This window comes from Falco rusticolus, chromosome 4 (genome assembly GCF_015220075.1).
Source record: "Falco rusticolus isolate bFalRus1 chromosome 4, bFalRus1.pri, whole genome shotgun sequence".
Lineage (NCBI taxonomy): Eukaryota > Metazoa > Chordata > Aves > Falconiformes > Falconidae > Falco > Falco rusticolus.
This window is the reverse complement of record NC_051190.1, coordinates 89,342,565-89,359,918: the sequence shown is the minus strand read 5'-3', so window position 1 is coordinate 89,359,918 and position 17,354 is coordinate 89,342,565. Positions and strand designations below refer to the sequence as shown.

General features: G+C 39.0%; 1 protein-coding gene across 2 annotated transcripts in view; it reads right to left on the bottom strand.

The window, feature by feature from the left end:
- NFX1 (nuclear transcription factor, X-box binding 1) overlaps nt 1-17,354 on the bottom strand; it is a 75,290-nt gene that overhangs the window by 44,216 nt on the left and 13,720 nt on the right. For both annotated transcript variants that reach the window (XR_005103711.1, XM_037383863.1), the window contains exons 4-7: nt 13,396-13,473; nt 11,132-11,237; nt 1,918-1,989; nt 101-240 (exon numbers count right to left, since the gene is read on the bottom strand). Coding sequence is in view for 1 of the 2 variants with exons in the window: in XM_037383863.1 (XP_037239760.1) it covers nt 101-240; nt 1,918-1,989; nt 11,132-11,237; nt 13,396-13,473 (396 nt within the window). In the remaining variant the exon portion in view is untranslated. The remainder of the gene's footprint in view (nt 1-100; nt 241-1,917; nt 1,990-11,131; nt 11,238-13,395; nt 13,474-17,354) is intronic.

Below are 17,354 nucleotides of genomic sequence, written 5' to 3'. Positions count from 1 at the left end.
TTGTTAAATAAAAATAAAGCACTTGCCTCTTGGTACTGGTTTTTTCACCCTTTGTTTTCATAGCATAGAGAGGATATACACAAGGCATGCCAGTACTTACCTTGCTGTACTGTTAATTGGCAAGGTGAACATTTTCCTCCATGGCACACTTGAGTACAGCTGTGCTTACCACAGTTTAAAGTATTTCCACATACATTAGAACAATGGATTTTTGTTGATTGGCCACAACGAACGGAATGACTGTAGAGAAATGACACCATAGTCTGTCAGGTACCTTAGTATCTATAGAGCATTTATTAAAAAGGAAAATACTTTTTCAGTAAAATGCCAAAGCCTTTGAAAGGCAGCAGAACTTAATGAAATAGTTTTTACGAAATAACCCCCTAATTTTTCCTCCCTGCTTACCCTCTCCCACCCCTCAAGAAGTAGGACATGTATCACTGCAATGAGTCTACAGAACTTTATTTCAACAAAATGGAAAGGAAAGAGTGACACCAACTTGAACCTAATGTATGGTTATGCATTTTGCCAGAAGCACAGGGATTACTATTATAGGATCATTTAAGTCTTTGGAAAGATGGCTAAGTCCACTGAGCACAATGAAGATAGGGATGTGGGTTTAAGAGTGAGTCAGTCTACATTAAGAGTTCAGGTTTTTTAATTAATTGTTGAAAAAATGGGACAAAACAATAAGTTCTCCTATTTTTCCATTCTGGCTGGCCTCACACAACAGCTGTAAAGTGTATGTTTGGAACAGTAACTTCGAAAAGTCTTAAACTCATAGGTGCCATATCATACAACTTGGATACTAATACAGCGCATATTAAAAAAATGCTATTTAGAAGCAAGTATTAAATGCAGTATTACATTATTAAATTACAACAATCAGTAACATGGTGAAAGGAGCTGGCACCTGGGAAAAAAATAATAAACTAAAGTTGGTTGCATCTATTAAACTTTTAAATGCAAGGAATAGCTAGAATAAAAAAAAAGTGGTGATGTTACCACATAAAATAAAATTCAGTAATCTACAACGTTTTTCTACTGAAGACAAAGTGCTTTCAACTACAAATACAGCCAGAGAAATACCCATACCACCTTCTGAAAAATTAAGATCACTTAACAGTACATTCAAACTTTCAGAAATAAGTGTAAGACTCTGAAAAGATTTTTTTTTTTTCTAGAGCAAAAATGCTAATGCTCTAATGCTAGTTTAGCTAAATGCTAAACTGAATTAGGTTTTTATTTGTTTTAGTTCTGGAAACGAGCACAGGTCAAGCATTTTATTATCAGTTCTAGGTAGCTAGAACAGGGACTCTGAAGACTCAGAACAACTGAATATGAGAGATCACAGATAGTATGGGCAGCACAGTCTTGCTGTTGGCAATGACTCTATATACCTCAAACATGCAAGAAAAAAATAGCCTTCCAGTCTGGAATATACTACAGACTCCTCTCTTGTTAGTGGTACAGCTTCCCAGAAATATACGTGTTATCTTTGAAATTGTAATTTCCGGAATGGAATAACTTCAATATTGCATTCCATTCAATTTGAAAAGGTGTGAACCTTCTTCCTGCTTCTTTCTTTGTGTCTTCCACAAAATAAAATAAAATAAATACTGGAATAGGATTTCAAAATCAAATAAACTCATAGACAAAAACTGAATAATTCAGCTACATGTAACCATAAACTGACTTTACACACAGACAACTCTATTCTTGTTTTTTTCTGAAAAGATTGTCATTGTATTTTTTTGAATATAAAATTCTCAAAGTTATTTTAGCACACAAGAGTTACAGCTCAGAACAAACTTTGTTCTGTAAACATTTGATAAACTAAGAAAGGAAAATTTTAATATATAAACTTTTAATAAACTATTATTATATATTTTGTTTCTATAATAGAAGCATTCTCACCTTGTTTGTCCACATTCACATGTTTTTGTCACAAAGGCTGGACATGAAGGGCAAGGTCCTGGATGGCACAGGCTTAAAAATAAGTCAAAAAAGCAAACAAAATTGTAAAATTAACTTTAGCTTTACTACAGTCCCAGAGAAACAATCACCATGATCCAATGTGCAGTGCATTATCAGAAGACTATAGAAGCTACCTACACTCCTGCAGGGTATGAAAGCATTATTAACACAAGTAAAAAATACTAAGTATTATAGTTGCATCAGTCTCAAACATCACAGATGTTGAAGGAAAACTTCCGTATTCCTGCTGCTGTCAAATCAACAGTAACAGCGCTATAAAATTTCGTATTTTGCATTTCACCAGCAGAAAAATGCATCAACTCAACCATGTTCATCACTGGTAACACTAAAAACAAACATCACATGTCCAAAACATTAATACTTTTCTTTCTTCAATGACCTTGTATAGATTAGAGACAAAAACTTCTCTATGAATTTCTTCTTTTGGGAGCTGATTCTTTTATTTTTGAACACAGCATTTCTCATACCACCAGTAAGAGTTGCTGCTCCTTTTCCTGCAAGGTAGCACATGGGAGATGCAGCAAGTCTGCCTCAGTTTTCTTTCTTACTATCAAGTGCGATTTCCCTTAAGTGTCATCAGTGCCAGTCCTTCCCTGATTACCAGAGCTCATTACCTACTTCAAGAAACACTAGGTGGTCCCTATCTGCATATAGACCTGTACTGGGCACAGACAAGCCCAGGTTTTCGAAATTATACTTAACTTGCCTGCATTCTTCCTCAGCCAGCCCTCATTCCCTTTTTTTGCAAATATAGCAACACCCCTGTGGAGCAATTATTATTGGCCAGGACTGACCAGCCTGGATGTCCTAGCCAACAGAAAGAAAAAACCAAACCAAAAAAAAAGCCACAAACAACAAACCTACCACCACCAAAAAGCCCATAAACACAGACTACCCAATTAGATGGCAATTACTAAATTCCCCAAGTACAGTTGTTATGTAAGTACTAATTAGTTAACCAGTCACTATAGTCATAATGCAATATAACCAAGTCATGTCAGCAATTTGTCAACAGCCATCTGGCTCCCTTCTTCCTCTACCACTCCTCCCAGCTGACAATAAGGCCTAACCTACCACCCAACTTAGCTCTAACAGTGAAGCCAAGCCACGACATGATAAACCGAATCAACGCGAAACACCACAAACAAAACCAAAAAACAAACCACCAAACAAACCAGAACCCTCCCTCTTTGAGAGGTCGGGCTTATGGCATAATAAGAGTAAAATAAGCTCCAGGGCAGGCATGAGGAAAGGGAGAAAAGAGCAAAACTGATGGAGCAGAGAAAATGATACAGAGGGAAATGGGGAACCCATTAAATTAACTAAAACTGTATTATGGAACCTCAGACAATGAGAATTAACTTGCACATTCAGCAACAGAATATGTCTTGTAAAAGGACAGCACTATTTATTTCACTGTCTTGACTTTAACTCTCACTGACGCATGCAGGATTCTAAAAGCTGGATGTCAGCTTATATACTTAAGAATCAGATTAGAAGTAGATATAAACTCAAAATACTATGATCTAAGTTGTAACTGGGAAAAGGGCGAAGATATATCATCTTCCCATATCCTGTCATGCTAAGTTTTCTACCTGGTATATTATTTTCCTCAACATTATCATATTCAAGCAATGTTAACATTGCATCTATGAGCCAGTCTTGGCACACTTTTCTGATGACATTACACCACTCAACAGCAGCTTATACTGATCACAAGTATTTTTAGGTTGTAGCCACCTATAACAGCAGACTGCAGCCTTAGAGCAAGATTCCTTCTGTTAGAAGAGTATAACGCAATTAATTTCCAGACATGTCCAAGTTTTGACAAACGTGTTTCTGAGACAGTTTTAAGTAAGCTTGCATCATTTTGTTCATATGAACAGAAAAATTCTAGTAATGCAAAAGCTAACACTTTGAAACCAACCTTCTAACTTTAAGAATAAGCATTCTGTATGCACCCCTCCAGATACACACACTTGCACTCCACTAACTTAGCAAAAGTGTCTGGTACTTTATGCAGAAGCTACAGTATGTCTACAGTTCCAGGATTTACTCGATCAATACAACAACAGTTCAGATAGAAATGTGAATTTCCTTCAGCACAGACACACAGAGGAAGCACAGAAAATTCTCCTTAGATGATAAAGATGGGTGGTACCTTAGAGTTTTAGTCTGTTTTAAGGGACTAAGCAAAAAGTTAAGTTAAAAAACAGTGTAACAAACTGAACTCAAAAGGACAGGCTGAAGATCTCAGCATTAACTTCTGTTCAGTGAATGCGGAGTCTTATTTTTACTGAAGCACCATTATCTATCATTGGCACAGACATTTCACGATTTACTGCTGCTGCTCTGACAACTGGCATACAAGAGAAGCTGTGATGACAGATACATCTAGACATAGGAAAAATTAATCTACCATTTCCCCGACAGTGAAAATACTAGATACTGTAAGACAGCCCAAAGGGACTTCCAGTAACTGCTGTGGAAAAGATTACAGCACCAAAGAGCTATGAAGGAAGACCAGACACTAGTTTAAACAGGTAGAGAGAAAATTTAATTTACTGCCTTTCTAAGACCTTTTTCAAATGCTCTCAAGGCCTTGCATAGTTCCAGCTGGCAGGGAGAACTTCAGAGTCTTAAAAGAAGTTTAAGTTTGTCATGAAGCTTACTATCAGGAACATTTTCTTGAAGGTTAAGCTAGATGGGTTTTTTGATGTAGAAGCTAACAGAGCGAAATGAATTTCAGTGTATTTAAACTAATAACGTGAAAAGAATTCACTTTGTCAAGTGCTATGAATGCCACAGCTCAAACTAGCAAAGGACTTTCAAAGCATTCCCCTTTCAAATAGTGGCTTGCCTGTTGCTCAGCTTAGCCAAAAAAGCTGTTTATATAAAAGGCTACAAACCTATTTCACTAAATCTGAGCAAATATTAAAGATTTATTATTAAAACAGGATAAATTACCCTCACTCATTTTCACCAAAATGGGCTAGCTAGTGCCACACAACACACAAAGATCCAACCAAACTCTATACCATGTAAAGGAAATTAATCTGACTTTTTTCTTTTTTTAAAAAATATAGATGCAATTGTGTTAAATACAGTTGGGAATTGGCCAACCATTAAAGAAATCTGTGGGGCCGGGGGGTGTGCGCGCGCGTAAAACCCCCCCAAACATAAATGAATAACCAAAGTACCACTTCAACAGAAAATCATTCCAGTGTTATAAAGGGGATCAATACACAGGCGTAAGCTTGTTACAGGCAACAAGCTTAAGAATTGCCGTACCTCTGTAAGCTCATTTTAAAAATCTGAGTACCAATTTCAGACATACCTTACAAGTATAAAAGAGATGCTAAATCATATGAAAGCCATAACCACCAAGGTCACACAATCTAAGAAAACATATTTCTGATTCAAACTGAAAATACATAGGATGCATAGGTCTCATTACACCATTTTAGATATTGCTTAAAGACAAATACCTCAAAAATTATGGTCTACCACAGCAAAGTAGAAAACCATGACCAATTAGACACACACACACAACACACTTCTTGCCTGAACCTGGCTGTCATCCTAATCTCTCTTAACCAGGGTATGAGCTTTAATATTCTTTCCAAAAGCATCTATGTGATGCTGACAGCTCTTGACATTCTTATTACCCATATCAGGATCTGTTCTCTTTTGAATCTTGTTAGTTATTTGCATCAATTTCTTGCAAGGAGATGCCCTGCCTAGGCAGAATGTATTTGATGTATTCTGAATTTGTCACCTTCCAATTTAATTGAAGGTCTCATTTCCCACACAGGTAACACAGCAGGGGAGAAAATCCCCATATTTTCAATGTTTTCTTGATAAAACTAATCACTTCAATTTTAAACTAATCTCTTTACTTTTAGATCCAAACCTTTTCCCCAGTTTTAATCCAATTCTTTCTCCTCAGCCACAGAAGTCTGATGCTTACTCAGTTTTAAAGGGAAAACAGATGCTCAGCTATCTTAATCCACTTTGATCCATTTAAACTTGCTAATTCATATTACATTAAGAATAACATAACCACCTAAGCAGCACTTGGAACAGCACAACTGACACCACCAGAAGATGACATCACCAGTCACTTTGCCCTCAGGGCCCCTCATTCCACAGCAGACCATCACTCACAAAAGCCTAGCACCTCACAGGGTGCATACAGAAGGCAGGCAGCAGGAGGGAGCCCAAACTTTAGACCACCACCACCTATACACCACCTCCCATACTCTGCACGTTTCATCTATATGGCAGAAGGAGCAAATACAAGCAGCCTAATGTGAAGCAATGAGAACAAGTTTCTCTGGGTCATGGTTTAACCCCGGGCAGTAAAAAAGTACCACACAGCTGCACTCTCACTCTCCACCACCACACACCCCCAGACCCCCAGACAGACAGGGAGGAGAATCAGGAAGGAATATGAAACTCAAGGGCTGAGATAAGAGCAGTGTAATAATTAGAAGGGGGGGGGAACAACAATAATAATTATAATGAGAAGGAGGGAGGGGAAAAAAAACCAACAATAAAGTGATGCACAATACAGTTGCTCACCACCTGCTGACCAATGCCCAGCCAGTCCCCGAGCAGCGATCAGCCCACCCCAGCCAACCCTCCCCCCACCAGTTTATATACCGAGCATGAGTCCCATGGTATGGAATAGCCCTTTGGCTAGTTTGGGTGAGATGCCCTGGCTGTGTCCCCTCCCAACTTCCTGGGCCCCTCCAGCCCTCTCGCTAGCAGGGCCTGAGAAACTGGAAAGCCCTTGACTTCGTGTAAAAATTACCCAGCAACAACTAGAAACATCAGTGTGCTATCAACATAGGTCACACCAGAGCCAAAACACAGCACTGCACCAGCTACTAAGAGGAAAATTAACTCTAGCCCAGCTGAAACCAGGACAGTCTGCTATAAGGACAAAAGAGGATAATGTTTCATTCTGGTAGCGCCACATCAGAGAGCTGCACTGCAGATACAAGTGTGTGGTTTCTGAAATCTCAGGTAATATTGCAATTCCAGTTCTGTTGCTAGACACTGCATAAATCATGCTGATATAAAGAGCAGAGAATAGCTATAAGCATCTAAATCTTCCATACTCTGTTGATGCAACAGCCACAAAGACAAGTAAGAAACTAAGCAAGAACCCCCTGACTCAAAAAGCAGGTTTCCAAAGACTCAAATTCAAGTCGCAGCAATGAACAGGGATTCATCCAGATAGCTCTGTCAGAGCCTCATGGACTACAGACACAGGGGTCTGCTCAACTGTTAAGACAATGCACGGAGCCAGACTTATTAAATGAGAGTCCCACATCAACGGCAAAGGGTTTCCCAGAATAGATGGGATTAAATACTGCAGAAGGGGCAACATCAAGAATGCCACACCGACACTCAAGACACGAGCACTAGACTCATTCCACTGCCCCTAACAATGGACACATCCCTACTATTAACTAAAGTCGCATACGACTGAAGAGCGGGAATAACTCAGAGGATTCTTTGTCCCATCACACTGTGAGGCAGGAGGTCTTGACAAAGACATGAAACATTTGATGCAGAAACAGGGGGGGGCGGACAGACCAAAAAAGCTTTTAGGATCTCAGTGAGCAAAATGGCATTTATGGTTCAAACCTTATGGGAACCTGTGAGAGCAGAGGAAAAAGGCACACAGCAGATCCATAATCCAAAGAAACAAGTGTTTGCAAAAAAGAGTTCCAAGATCATCTCAACACAAGCAAAAACCATGAAACACTCTTGGCCCTGATGGCAACAAGTCCACCTTTGAATGCTCTCTTTAAGAAAAATTCTGCCCAGATACAGATTATGATCCAGATTTCTAGATCAGTTGAGGCTGTCCAGTGGGAAGGAGCTAGTAAGATAGACTACCGAAGATGCATTCAGATGATAAAGCTCCACACCTCTAACTCCACCACTTCCTGATACAGCAAGAGGGAACAAGGTTTCTACTTGCTTTTTGATACAGCAGATGGAGGCAGCCCATCCTCATAAATACCCAAGATTCCCACATGGGAGGAAGAAGTATCCAGAACACACTGAGCAATGGCCAAAACTGGGTAACACCAATGCTGAAAGTGCATTCCCCACCAGATCACTATCACAAGTCAAAAAGTGCCAAAACCACCCCTTATTTTAATTTGCACCTTTGCTGTTTCTATACCTCCAGGACTGACGATCTCAGCATGGTTTTACTCAAGTGCAACAAGTTGAATGATAACACTCTTGAATTTGCTACACTTAAACTGGTAGCACACTGGAACTTTAAAACAGCCCAATTTTCACAGCTCTTGATACAGATCAGACTACCAGGGACTACAAATTTTTTAGCTTGCAAGAGGCAAAGTATTTCCTCCACTGTTCAGAAGATGTCCAAAAGAGAATGCCAGACTGAGCCTCTGCTGTAGACTAGGAAAGGAAAGAAGGAAAAAAAAAAACAACCAAAACAAGAGCACTGTAGAAGAATGGCTGCAGAAGCGTGGCCTTAGAATCTCTGAAGATCTGCACAATCCAGGCCTGGTATTAGAATAGGCCTGTAACCAGAATTGTACTGAAGTTGCTGTGCTGAAGTTAACAAGAAAGGTAGCCTTGAGCTATTCTTGAATCCTGAGCCCAAGTAATTATGTTGTGCCAACAGGCCGTGGCTGTAACAAGATACAGCTGCTGGGAAAGCAGGTGCAGGGCCAAGAAAGATAGGGAGCAGTAGGGGAAAATAGGGAGTAACAAACTACAAGGCTGAAGCACAGTGACACAATTAGCTACATGGATAGAATGCTTATTTTAGTCATGATGATTAGGGGTGTGAGAACCGCGCACGTTTAGAGACTACTAACCAATTATATTTCTGCTTTATGAATATGCATGTGTATCGGTTCTATACAAGTAGTGTTAGAAACTAATAAAGTTGAGCAAGATGCATAACTCATATTGAGCATCTTCTTGACTCCGACGAACCCTTCTTCCAACAGAGCAGCTATTTCTTCCAAGCACTATAGGAAAGTCTTTCAGGTAGCAAATTGCAGTCAGTTAGTTCTCATAGTTAAGGAATCTACCTCTGACTGGGCCAAAAAGTCCTCCACAGACATATGCCTCTCCTGAGATAAAGACGAGCAGCTGGGCTCCAACAGAATCAGTGTTCTGCTGAGTCAGGATATCAGCTACAAACCACAGCAAAAATGATTTATGAATTAAGAAAAATGCTGTAGCTCTTAAATGAGTCTGAAAAGAAATCTAGTATTTCTAATGTGGGAAAGAAGTATTAAAGAGTACAGAAATCTTTCATTCAAAATGTTGAAATAGGTTTAAACCAGAACACGTTAAATAAAAGTTCGGAGTAAAGTTCTAGCAAAATTCCGAGTTTTAGTAAACCTTGGAAGAAGTGTGAAATTACTATCTATTTGATAATCTGAAGACAATCTATATTAACAAGGCCAAGTGCAAGGTCCTGCACATGGGTTGGGGTGATCCTAAGCACAAACACAGGCTGGGCAGAGAATGGACTGAGAGCAGCCCTGAGGAGAAGGGCTTGGGGGTGCTGCGGGATGAGAAGCTCAACATGGCCCAGCAATGAGCACTTGCAGCCCAGAAAGCCAACTGAATCCTGGGCTGCATCAAAGCAAGCGTGGCCAGCAGGTCAAAGGAAGGGATTCTCCCCCACTGCTCTGCTCTTGTGCGACCCCAACTGCAGCACTGAGTCCAGCTCTGGGCCCCCCCAACATAAAGACATGGACCTGTTGGAGTGAGTGCAGAGGCCACAACGATGCTTAAACGGCTGGAGCACCTCTCCTATGGAGACAGCCTGGGAGAGTTGGGGTTGTTCAGCCTGGAGAAGAGAAGGCTCCAGGAAGACATTAGAGCACCTGCCAGTACCTAAAGGGGCCGACAAGAAAGCTGGAGAAGGACTTTGTACAAGGCCGTGTAGTGATAGGACAAGGGGGAATGGCTTTAAATTGAAAGAGGGGAGATTTAAATTAGATATTAGGAAGAATTTACTTTACTGTGAGGGTGACAAGGCACTGGCAAGGGTTGCCCAGAGCAGCTGTGGCTGCCCCATCCCTGGCAGGGCTCAAGGCCAGGCTAGATGGGGCTTGGAGCAACCTGGAGTAGTGGAAGGTGTCCCTGCCCGTGGCAGGGGGTGGGAGCTAGACAATCTCTAGAGGTCCCTTCCAACCCAAACCGTTCTATTTGTTGGAATGACTGAAGTTTTTGATTCTGTACCAAGAGCAGAAACAATTGGTTCTGACTATTAAAACTTTCACAACAGAAATATGAATAGGCATTACAGACCAACTTCCATACTTGAAAAATGAAGCTAGATACAGTAGGAACAACATAATTTATTTTTTCTGACTAGCACGCATATTTATACATTGAAAAAACTCACCTAATGCTATTAACCTTATCAATATTACACTACCACACTGCTAAAAAAAGATCTAAAGGAAAATATCCAGAACGAAAACCAGAATTGCTGTTCTTTGCCTCTCATTGATTTATACTAATAAATGTTAACAAAAACAATCCAAGTTATGTATACTGACCAAGATCTCCATGAGGGATTCTGGTTCAACCACCCAGTGGTCTCAACAAATAGTTAAATACATATTGCCCTCTTATCCTCAACAGCTTACAAGCCAAAGGAAAGAAAAAGAAAAAAAGGATAGAAGTAAGCAGTCCTTCAGTTTAACAAAGTACCACCGCTTTTAGATTAACTTACACAAACACTATTACAGGAAAAGCAGTACCTAGAACATCTGGTGGACCACTGGATACATGTTTAAAATCACTTCCATTGACTATTATTTTTCTGCATCAATGAAAGTTCTTGAAACCAAGCCAGGCAGCTGGTTCAGTTCCTAAAATGGATGGAAATCTTGCTACAACTATTTTTCTTAACCTTCTGTTCATTCTCTCATATGAACTCTCTTCAGAAATACAAATGCAAAAAAAGCCTTCATTTCTTCCAGGCTTCAGATGAGCTATAAACAAAATACAGCCCCCAGCATATCCTATAGTCAAAAAATATCCAAATGCAGTCTTCAGAAACTTTCCCTAGATCATTTCAATATTCATATGATAAACATTCACTTACATGTTACAAAGATGTGGACAGTCCAAACACTGTCTCTTCTTTCCACAAAGTTCCCCACAGCTATGTGGGATTTCATTTCTATTCCATTCAGGATTGTGCACCTTACCTAAACCATATCAAAAGACAGAAACATATTTATTGCCTTGAATACAATACTAAATTTGGGAAAAATACTACATCAACAAGAAAAAGCTGTATTTACAATATCTTCTTTGAAAAACAAGATGACACCACATGTTTACTTTTTCTCCGTTTTCAGTGATGATATATACACTCAACTTCTTTATAAGTAAGTGCTACTGGAATATCAAGCTCCAGAAGATTCTTTCCTCCTATGCTCTCAGCAGGCACTTAGGTAGTTGGTATTTTACATTAAATTAAACTCATACAATGTAAGAAAATTAAAAGTCCTCTTTAGTTGGTCAGGCTGCATAGTAAATGAGACAAAGGGTGAAACTCCCTTGCTGCCTCAACACAGAAGAAAAAAAGACACCATTCCCAGAAAGTAAGATCTAGCTGGGAAGGTGATGCAGAATACGGGCAAATGAAATGACTAAGTATAAAAGTAATTTCTCTAAAAAGAAGCAGACTCTACATAAATCTAAACATTAAAGGTTGATATTTTGATGAATACACAAATCCAGTATGTTATCTTCAAGTATTCTGTACTTCAGATAAGCGCTGAAACCGTATTTTAATTAAACTGACATACTGTTAGCAAATCCCACAGCTCAGTGCATGAGATGACCATCAGGGTCAAAGTTAATTGCCACAGTTAACACATGCAAACCTAATTTGTCTCTCTGCAAGAGGTTAATTAAACTAACAATAAAACAACTGAGCCAACAAATTTGAGTTGCAACAACTAAAAAGACTAAGAAAACGTATTTTTGGTGACATGGTTATATAATTTTAACTCTTCTAGTACACCTTTGTATATTCTACAAGCAGCAAATTAGGATAACACAAATAAACACCACAAATGGCATTTTTTCACCTGAGCCTCAATTAACTAGTTGAATACCCAGGAAAGGAAGACTCAGAAGAACAGCAAGCTAGGAATTTCCTCATGGAATGGTGGAAAAAAAACCCCACACCACCACACCCAACAAATAGTTAGTATTTTGCATCAAATGGAAGATAGCTTTGCATAAGCAACTGGTGGTGTCCAAACACTGTGTCATTAACGTAAAATTATCAGTACAGATTAAAGTCCTATGTTCCAACATGGCGCTCTGCTAATATTAACCCCAAGGACAACTCAAGGTTCCTACTGTAGGTCTCCCAAAACTATGAAACAGTCTTTAAGCCTAGGCAGAATTTCTTTCCTGTTTAACAGATGGACAACCTGTCTTAAAAGTGTCATTTTCCTTTGGAATCAAAACACCCAATGTAACTGAATTGTTATCTCTATACTCGTAAGATTCCACACATTGTCATACAAAAACTGTCTTACCTGGATTGCACTGTTCTTAACTGACTCACTGACACATTTAGATAAAGAGAACTTTAGATAAAAATGTCAATTATTACAACATAAGTCTATGTTCTTTAGGGCAAGCTCAATGACTCCCAGTGCCTTTCTCAAGTCCAAAACACTGTTTTGTAGGAAGTAAGGTGAAACTTCCCCGTGACTCAAGACTCAAGGAAGAGAAAGCTACATGATATCAACAGAAATTTTGCAAGCGTAAATCCCAAACAAAATTTATTTGCATGTATCCAATTAAGTAACATAATTTCTCCCTTTTTGTCATATATTTACAGCTTAGTGAATGTTATACTCAGTTCATTTACCACTTTTATTAAATGTGTATCCGAAAAGGTCTGAAAAGTCTGAATATTATTTCCTATTTAACCTGTATATGTCCCTGATCAACATAAATGATGAAACTGCTACATCACTTTAACGGTTTAGATGGTTGTATGCTTGAATTGTGTATTATTTTGGTGTATCTTGCCACAAAGACAGACATAACACATGCAGGCTATTTCAGTCCTTCGACAGAAAAAAGCTTATAAGATGGCAGGCCAAATTATCATTATTCTATAAAAATCACTCTTTTTACATAGTGATATGAAAATACCACTTACAATTTAATGTGTGATTCTCTGTGCAGCCACCTTCCAGTGTCAATAGTTTTAAACATGGTTAAATTTCAGGGATGTCAGCAAATGAGCAGCCATACTGAATTCCAAATTAAAAAAAAAACAACTATCAAAATGACAAAACCGTTTTTCTTCACAAAAGCACGCAAGAAACTCACCACAGAAACAAGTGTAAGTTTTAGGAACTTGCGTAGAAGCATTCTGACAAGCTGGACATCTCCAACCACTATTACCATCTGTAGACAAAAAAAAATTAAAGATAAAAATGACTTAAAAGTAAATAAAGGAGCTAATTTGCAAACCTAGAATAAATGCTCTCACCTTTTTTTACCACAGCTGCAACCAAACTAGTTTTTCCATTTACTCAGAAGTGGCAAGAAAGCATGTTAATAAAAATGCATTTTACACAGTATCAAGATAAACACAGCAGTGGTACTTCATGCAACTAGGCTCCAACTTTATATAGAAACAAGAACAAATTTTAAAATTCCACTTTTTCTTCTATTATCGTGTACTCTGTTGTAAGACATTCTACTAGGATGAGAAAACACTTTTCTATGAGGAAAAAAAGTGCTAAAGCATGGGCAACTGGTGAGAAAAATATAATTACCTACAGTCTTAAGCATAACCTGTATTTTTCTTTTCACTGTCCTCTCATGTTTGAGTTAACATGTCTTGTAGAAGACCAATTTAATATTGCTTCATGTTCAGAATAAATTAGTAATATATAAACCAGAATAGTCTACTGTAATTAATTTAAAGGTGACAATACCTAGCTATTGACTAGGACATTATTCTTCAAGTTGGTATTTTATTAAATAGTAGGGTTTTTGCTTCTGCATTTCAGGAGGGTGTTGTTTAGCAGTAAAGGAAGAACTTCAGCGTTAAGGAAAGCAACATCCATGAAGATGTTTCCCAAATTCAGTATGTAATCTGGCTATGAAGAATACCAGTGTGAGAGCACCACTGAACACAAAAGAGGACAGGGAGAAGAAACTGAGATTTTTTATATGTATATATATATATAAATAAAAATAAAAATATATAAACTGATTAGCTCTTACTGTCACTCTTACCCAATCAATTCTGTGCTGGGTAAATTCATAAAGCTGTGTTCTTGGTGATTAAGGAATCTGACCAAGTTTTACGGTATTTTCATGTTATGAATGCAGGAGGGCTTGCAAGCAGAAAACCCTATGTGTGACAAGACGACAGGCACACCTAGGCTCACTATCAACTAAAACGGAGACCTCTTACATTAACCATCATATTGCACAATGGTGACTTTTCACAAACTGGGAATTATCCAGATTACAGACTGCCCTGACAGACTTGAAATGCCTATCTAAAGCATGTCTATTCTTTTCAATACTTGTTGCTTATTCATGCCCCTTGTCATCCTGGCTCGTATCACTGTGCCACCAAGACTGCTGCAGAGCACCGTACAATTAGGGGCTGAGTAGCTGCAGGACAGTGACTCAAAGAGTACACTCTCACATTCAAGACCAATCTGCATTTCCTGACCAATATTTTTTTTTTTTGACTGCTACAAACAGAAACATCTTAGAAAGAAGTGTTAAAAGCTACACGTAAAACCTGGCAGCAGTATTTGCTGACAAAGCTGTCAGCACCTTATGTGGCTCATCCCAAAGCTAGCATACTAAACCCTAAGGGATTCCCTCCAGGATTACTTTGTAAAGTATACTTAACTATTACATTATCAACATTTCTTTCACTGTTATTCCATGTTACCTTTGTCAAAAGCTGTGAAGGTAAGCTTCAGAAGGCCTCTTCTATCGCCATCTCTCCCAGAGCAGGATGTCTAGTCCTCTACAAACAGCTTCTCTAGAGAATAGTAAGGGTCCAAGTAGAACAGCCTTTCAAGATGTATTTTGTGCTTCTTAATTATTGATTATCCTTGGTTCCTTTAAGACGTAACTACACGGATGTGGCTCCACCCACAATGGGCATGCAGTTGTTTTCCTCTAAGAATGCAAGATATAAAATTTTTCTTCCTGGATTCAGACACAATTACTGAAGGATAGAATGACTGTAGGATGACTCCTGACATCCACGTTTGTAAGGAGTGGTCCTGTAACCATTCCTTACGAATCCTGATTACTGAAGAAAGAGAGAAGGATGACCCTACAGAATCAACATTCCACTCTCAGGTATCTTCTCACTGAGTAGCAGTGAAGCAGGCAGAAATCCAAAGACTCCAGAACAGTCGTCTAAGCAAAATCAAACACACCTCACTGCCATTTATAAATTTAGTATTTGCTATCCTCTCCCTCCTTCTGGGATATAAAGATTCCTTGCTTGTAATTATCTTTCCCACACATATTGCAAGCATCCCTATTTCTAGCACTTACAGCCACAAAAAATCTGCGTCTGTTGTAGCAGCCCAGAATCCTGCCACTTCCTACTGTATACCTGTTGTCATAAAGGCACAGTGAAGAATCTGCTCAGTTTCCAGACTTGCAAAGGATTAACGGGTTCCAGAGAACCTTGAGTAGGAAAAGGGGGGAATTATAGATACAGATTATGGATCTTTATGTGCAGTTTCAAACAAGCAACTTTCCTCTTTACATGATGAGTCATAGGTGATTACATAAGAAAGGATCCAAACACATCTGCTGGAATAAAGAGAGAATGCTAAAAAGCTACATTTCCAAAAGCAGCAGTACAGCAGGACTTTTCAACATATATACAATGCTAGGTGCATAAAAAAACCCCCTCCAAACAGAAGATTTCAATCACCTCAGGTATAGCAGAATATACTAGTCAATACTGTCAGTTTCATGTTACTTTCTAAAAGGTGTTATGTAGCTCTCCAATGAGATAATCAGTATCAGTAAATTACTGCTTTGACTTCTCAGCTGGACATAATTAAAAGCTTTTGTCCCAGTAACAAAAAAAGTGGTAATGTTTGTGTAATATCCAAAGTACACAGAACTGCTTCAGCCCTTGAACAGCATGGCTGAAGGTAAAAAGAAGGGAAAAAAGAAAAAAATAGTCAAGTAGATTTATATTCAGACCACTGAAATCAGAAGCCATCTTTTAGGCCAATACCGGACTGGTACAGACCACAAGCTCATCTGGAAGTGGAGGGCTGGGGCAGCAGAGGGGGCAGAATACAGAAACAGTTGTAATAACTCAAATGTCTCTGGCCCTTCCAACCAAAATGAGTAATGCCAGTAAAACCACCTTCCCTGCAAAGAAGGGAGTAAATGGCTTAATGTTTTGTTCCATCAGCATAAAGGCATAGGTCAAACACCACTGACATATCAGTTTTTAAAAGAAGCAGGAGGAAGAAGGGGGCAAGAGACAACAATTTTCCCTTTATAGACATAACAAAGTATGTGCAATGCAGGCATTTTTGTCAGATTGACCTTAGCTGAGAATATCCATGGGTCACATTCCACCAATTATTCAAAATGTTAGAAAAAAAGCTTGCTAAGGAGAAAGTTATGTTCTTCCTTACAGGCAAGAATCTTTTCACATATTGGCAGTGATGCCTATCAGAGGCTCCTCATCCTCCTCCTGACTAGGCCATCTCTAATAGACAATGAAAATCTATTCTCTAGTTCTGAGTGCTGCTGACAGTCTACATTGTAGAAATCCTGAACGATGGATGTCAACCACAAGTAAGCAGACCAAGAATAAAGCAATGCCCTATGACTCCCCATGATAATCAGGAGATTCTTTCACTTGATTTGGCCAAACTAAAAGTCATTTTTCAGATGACCATCAAGACAAGGCAAAATCATCTCTGAGGGAAGACACCTTAAGTATAACATACCTGAAAGTCTCCAAGGAAAGAGATACTGTCGGGTGCGAGAAAACTGTTACAGTAACCTAGGATAGTTCTTCCCTTCTTCCCACCCCAGTATAGTTCACTTCCCCTCCTCATCTGCACCCACCTTTGCACAGGTGCCAACCTGACAACCAGCTGCAGACCTTGGAATTCAGAAAACAGCACCTGCATTACATCAGTGAGTTCACTAACGAGCAACACAGGACACTGCATATGTACAACATGTTAATCTGCACTGCAGTGCATTCCTTTGAGCTTCATTCCCGAGCAGGGTTCTGTTGTGTTGAGTCTGCATTTGAT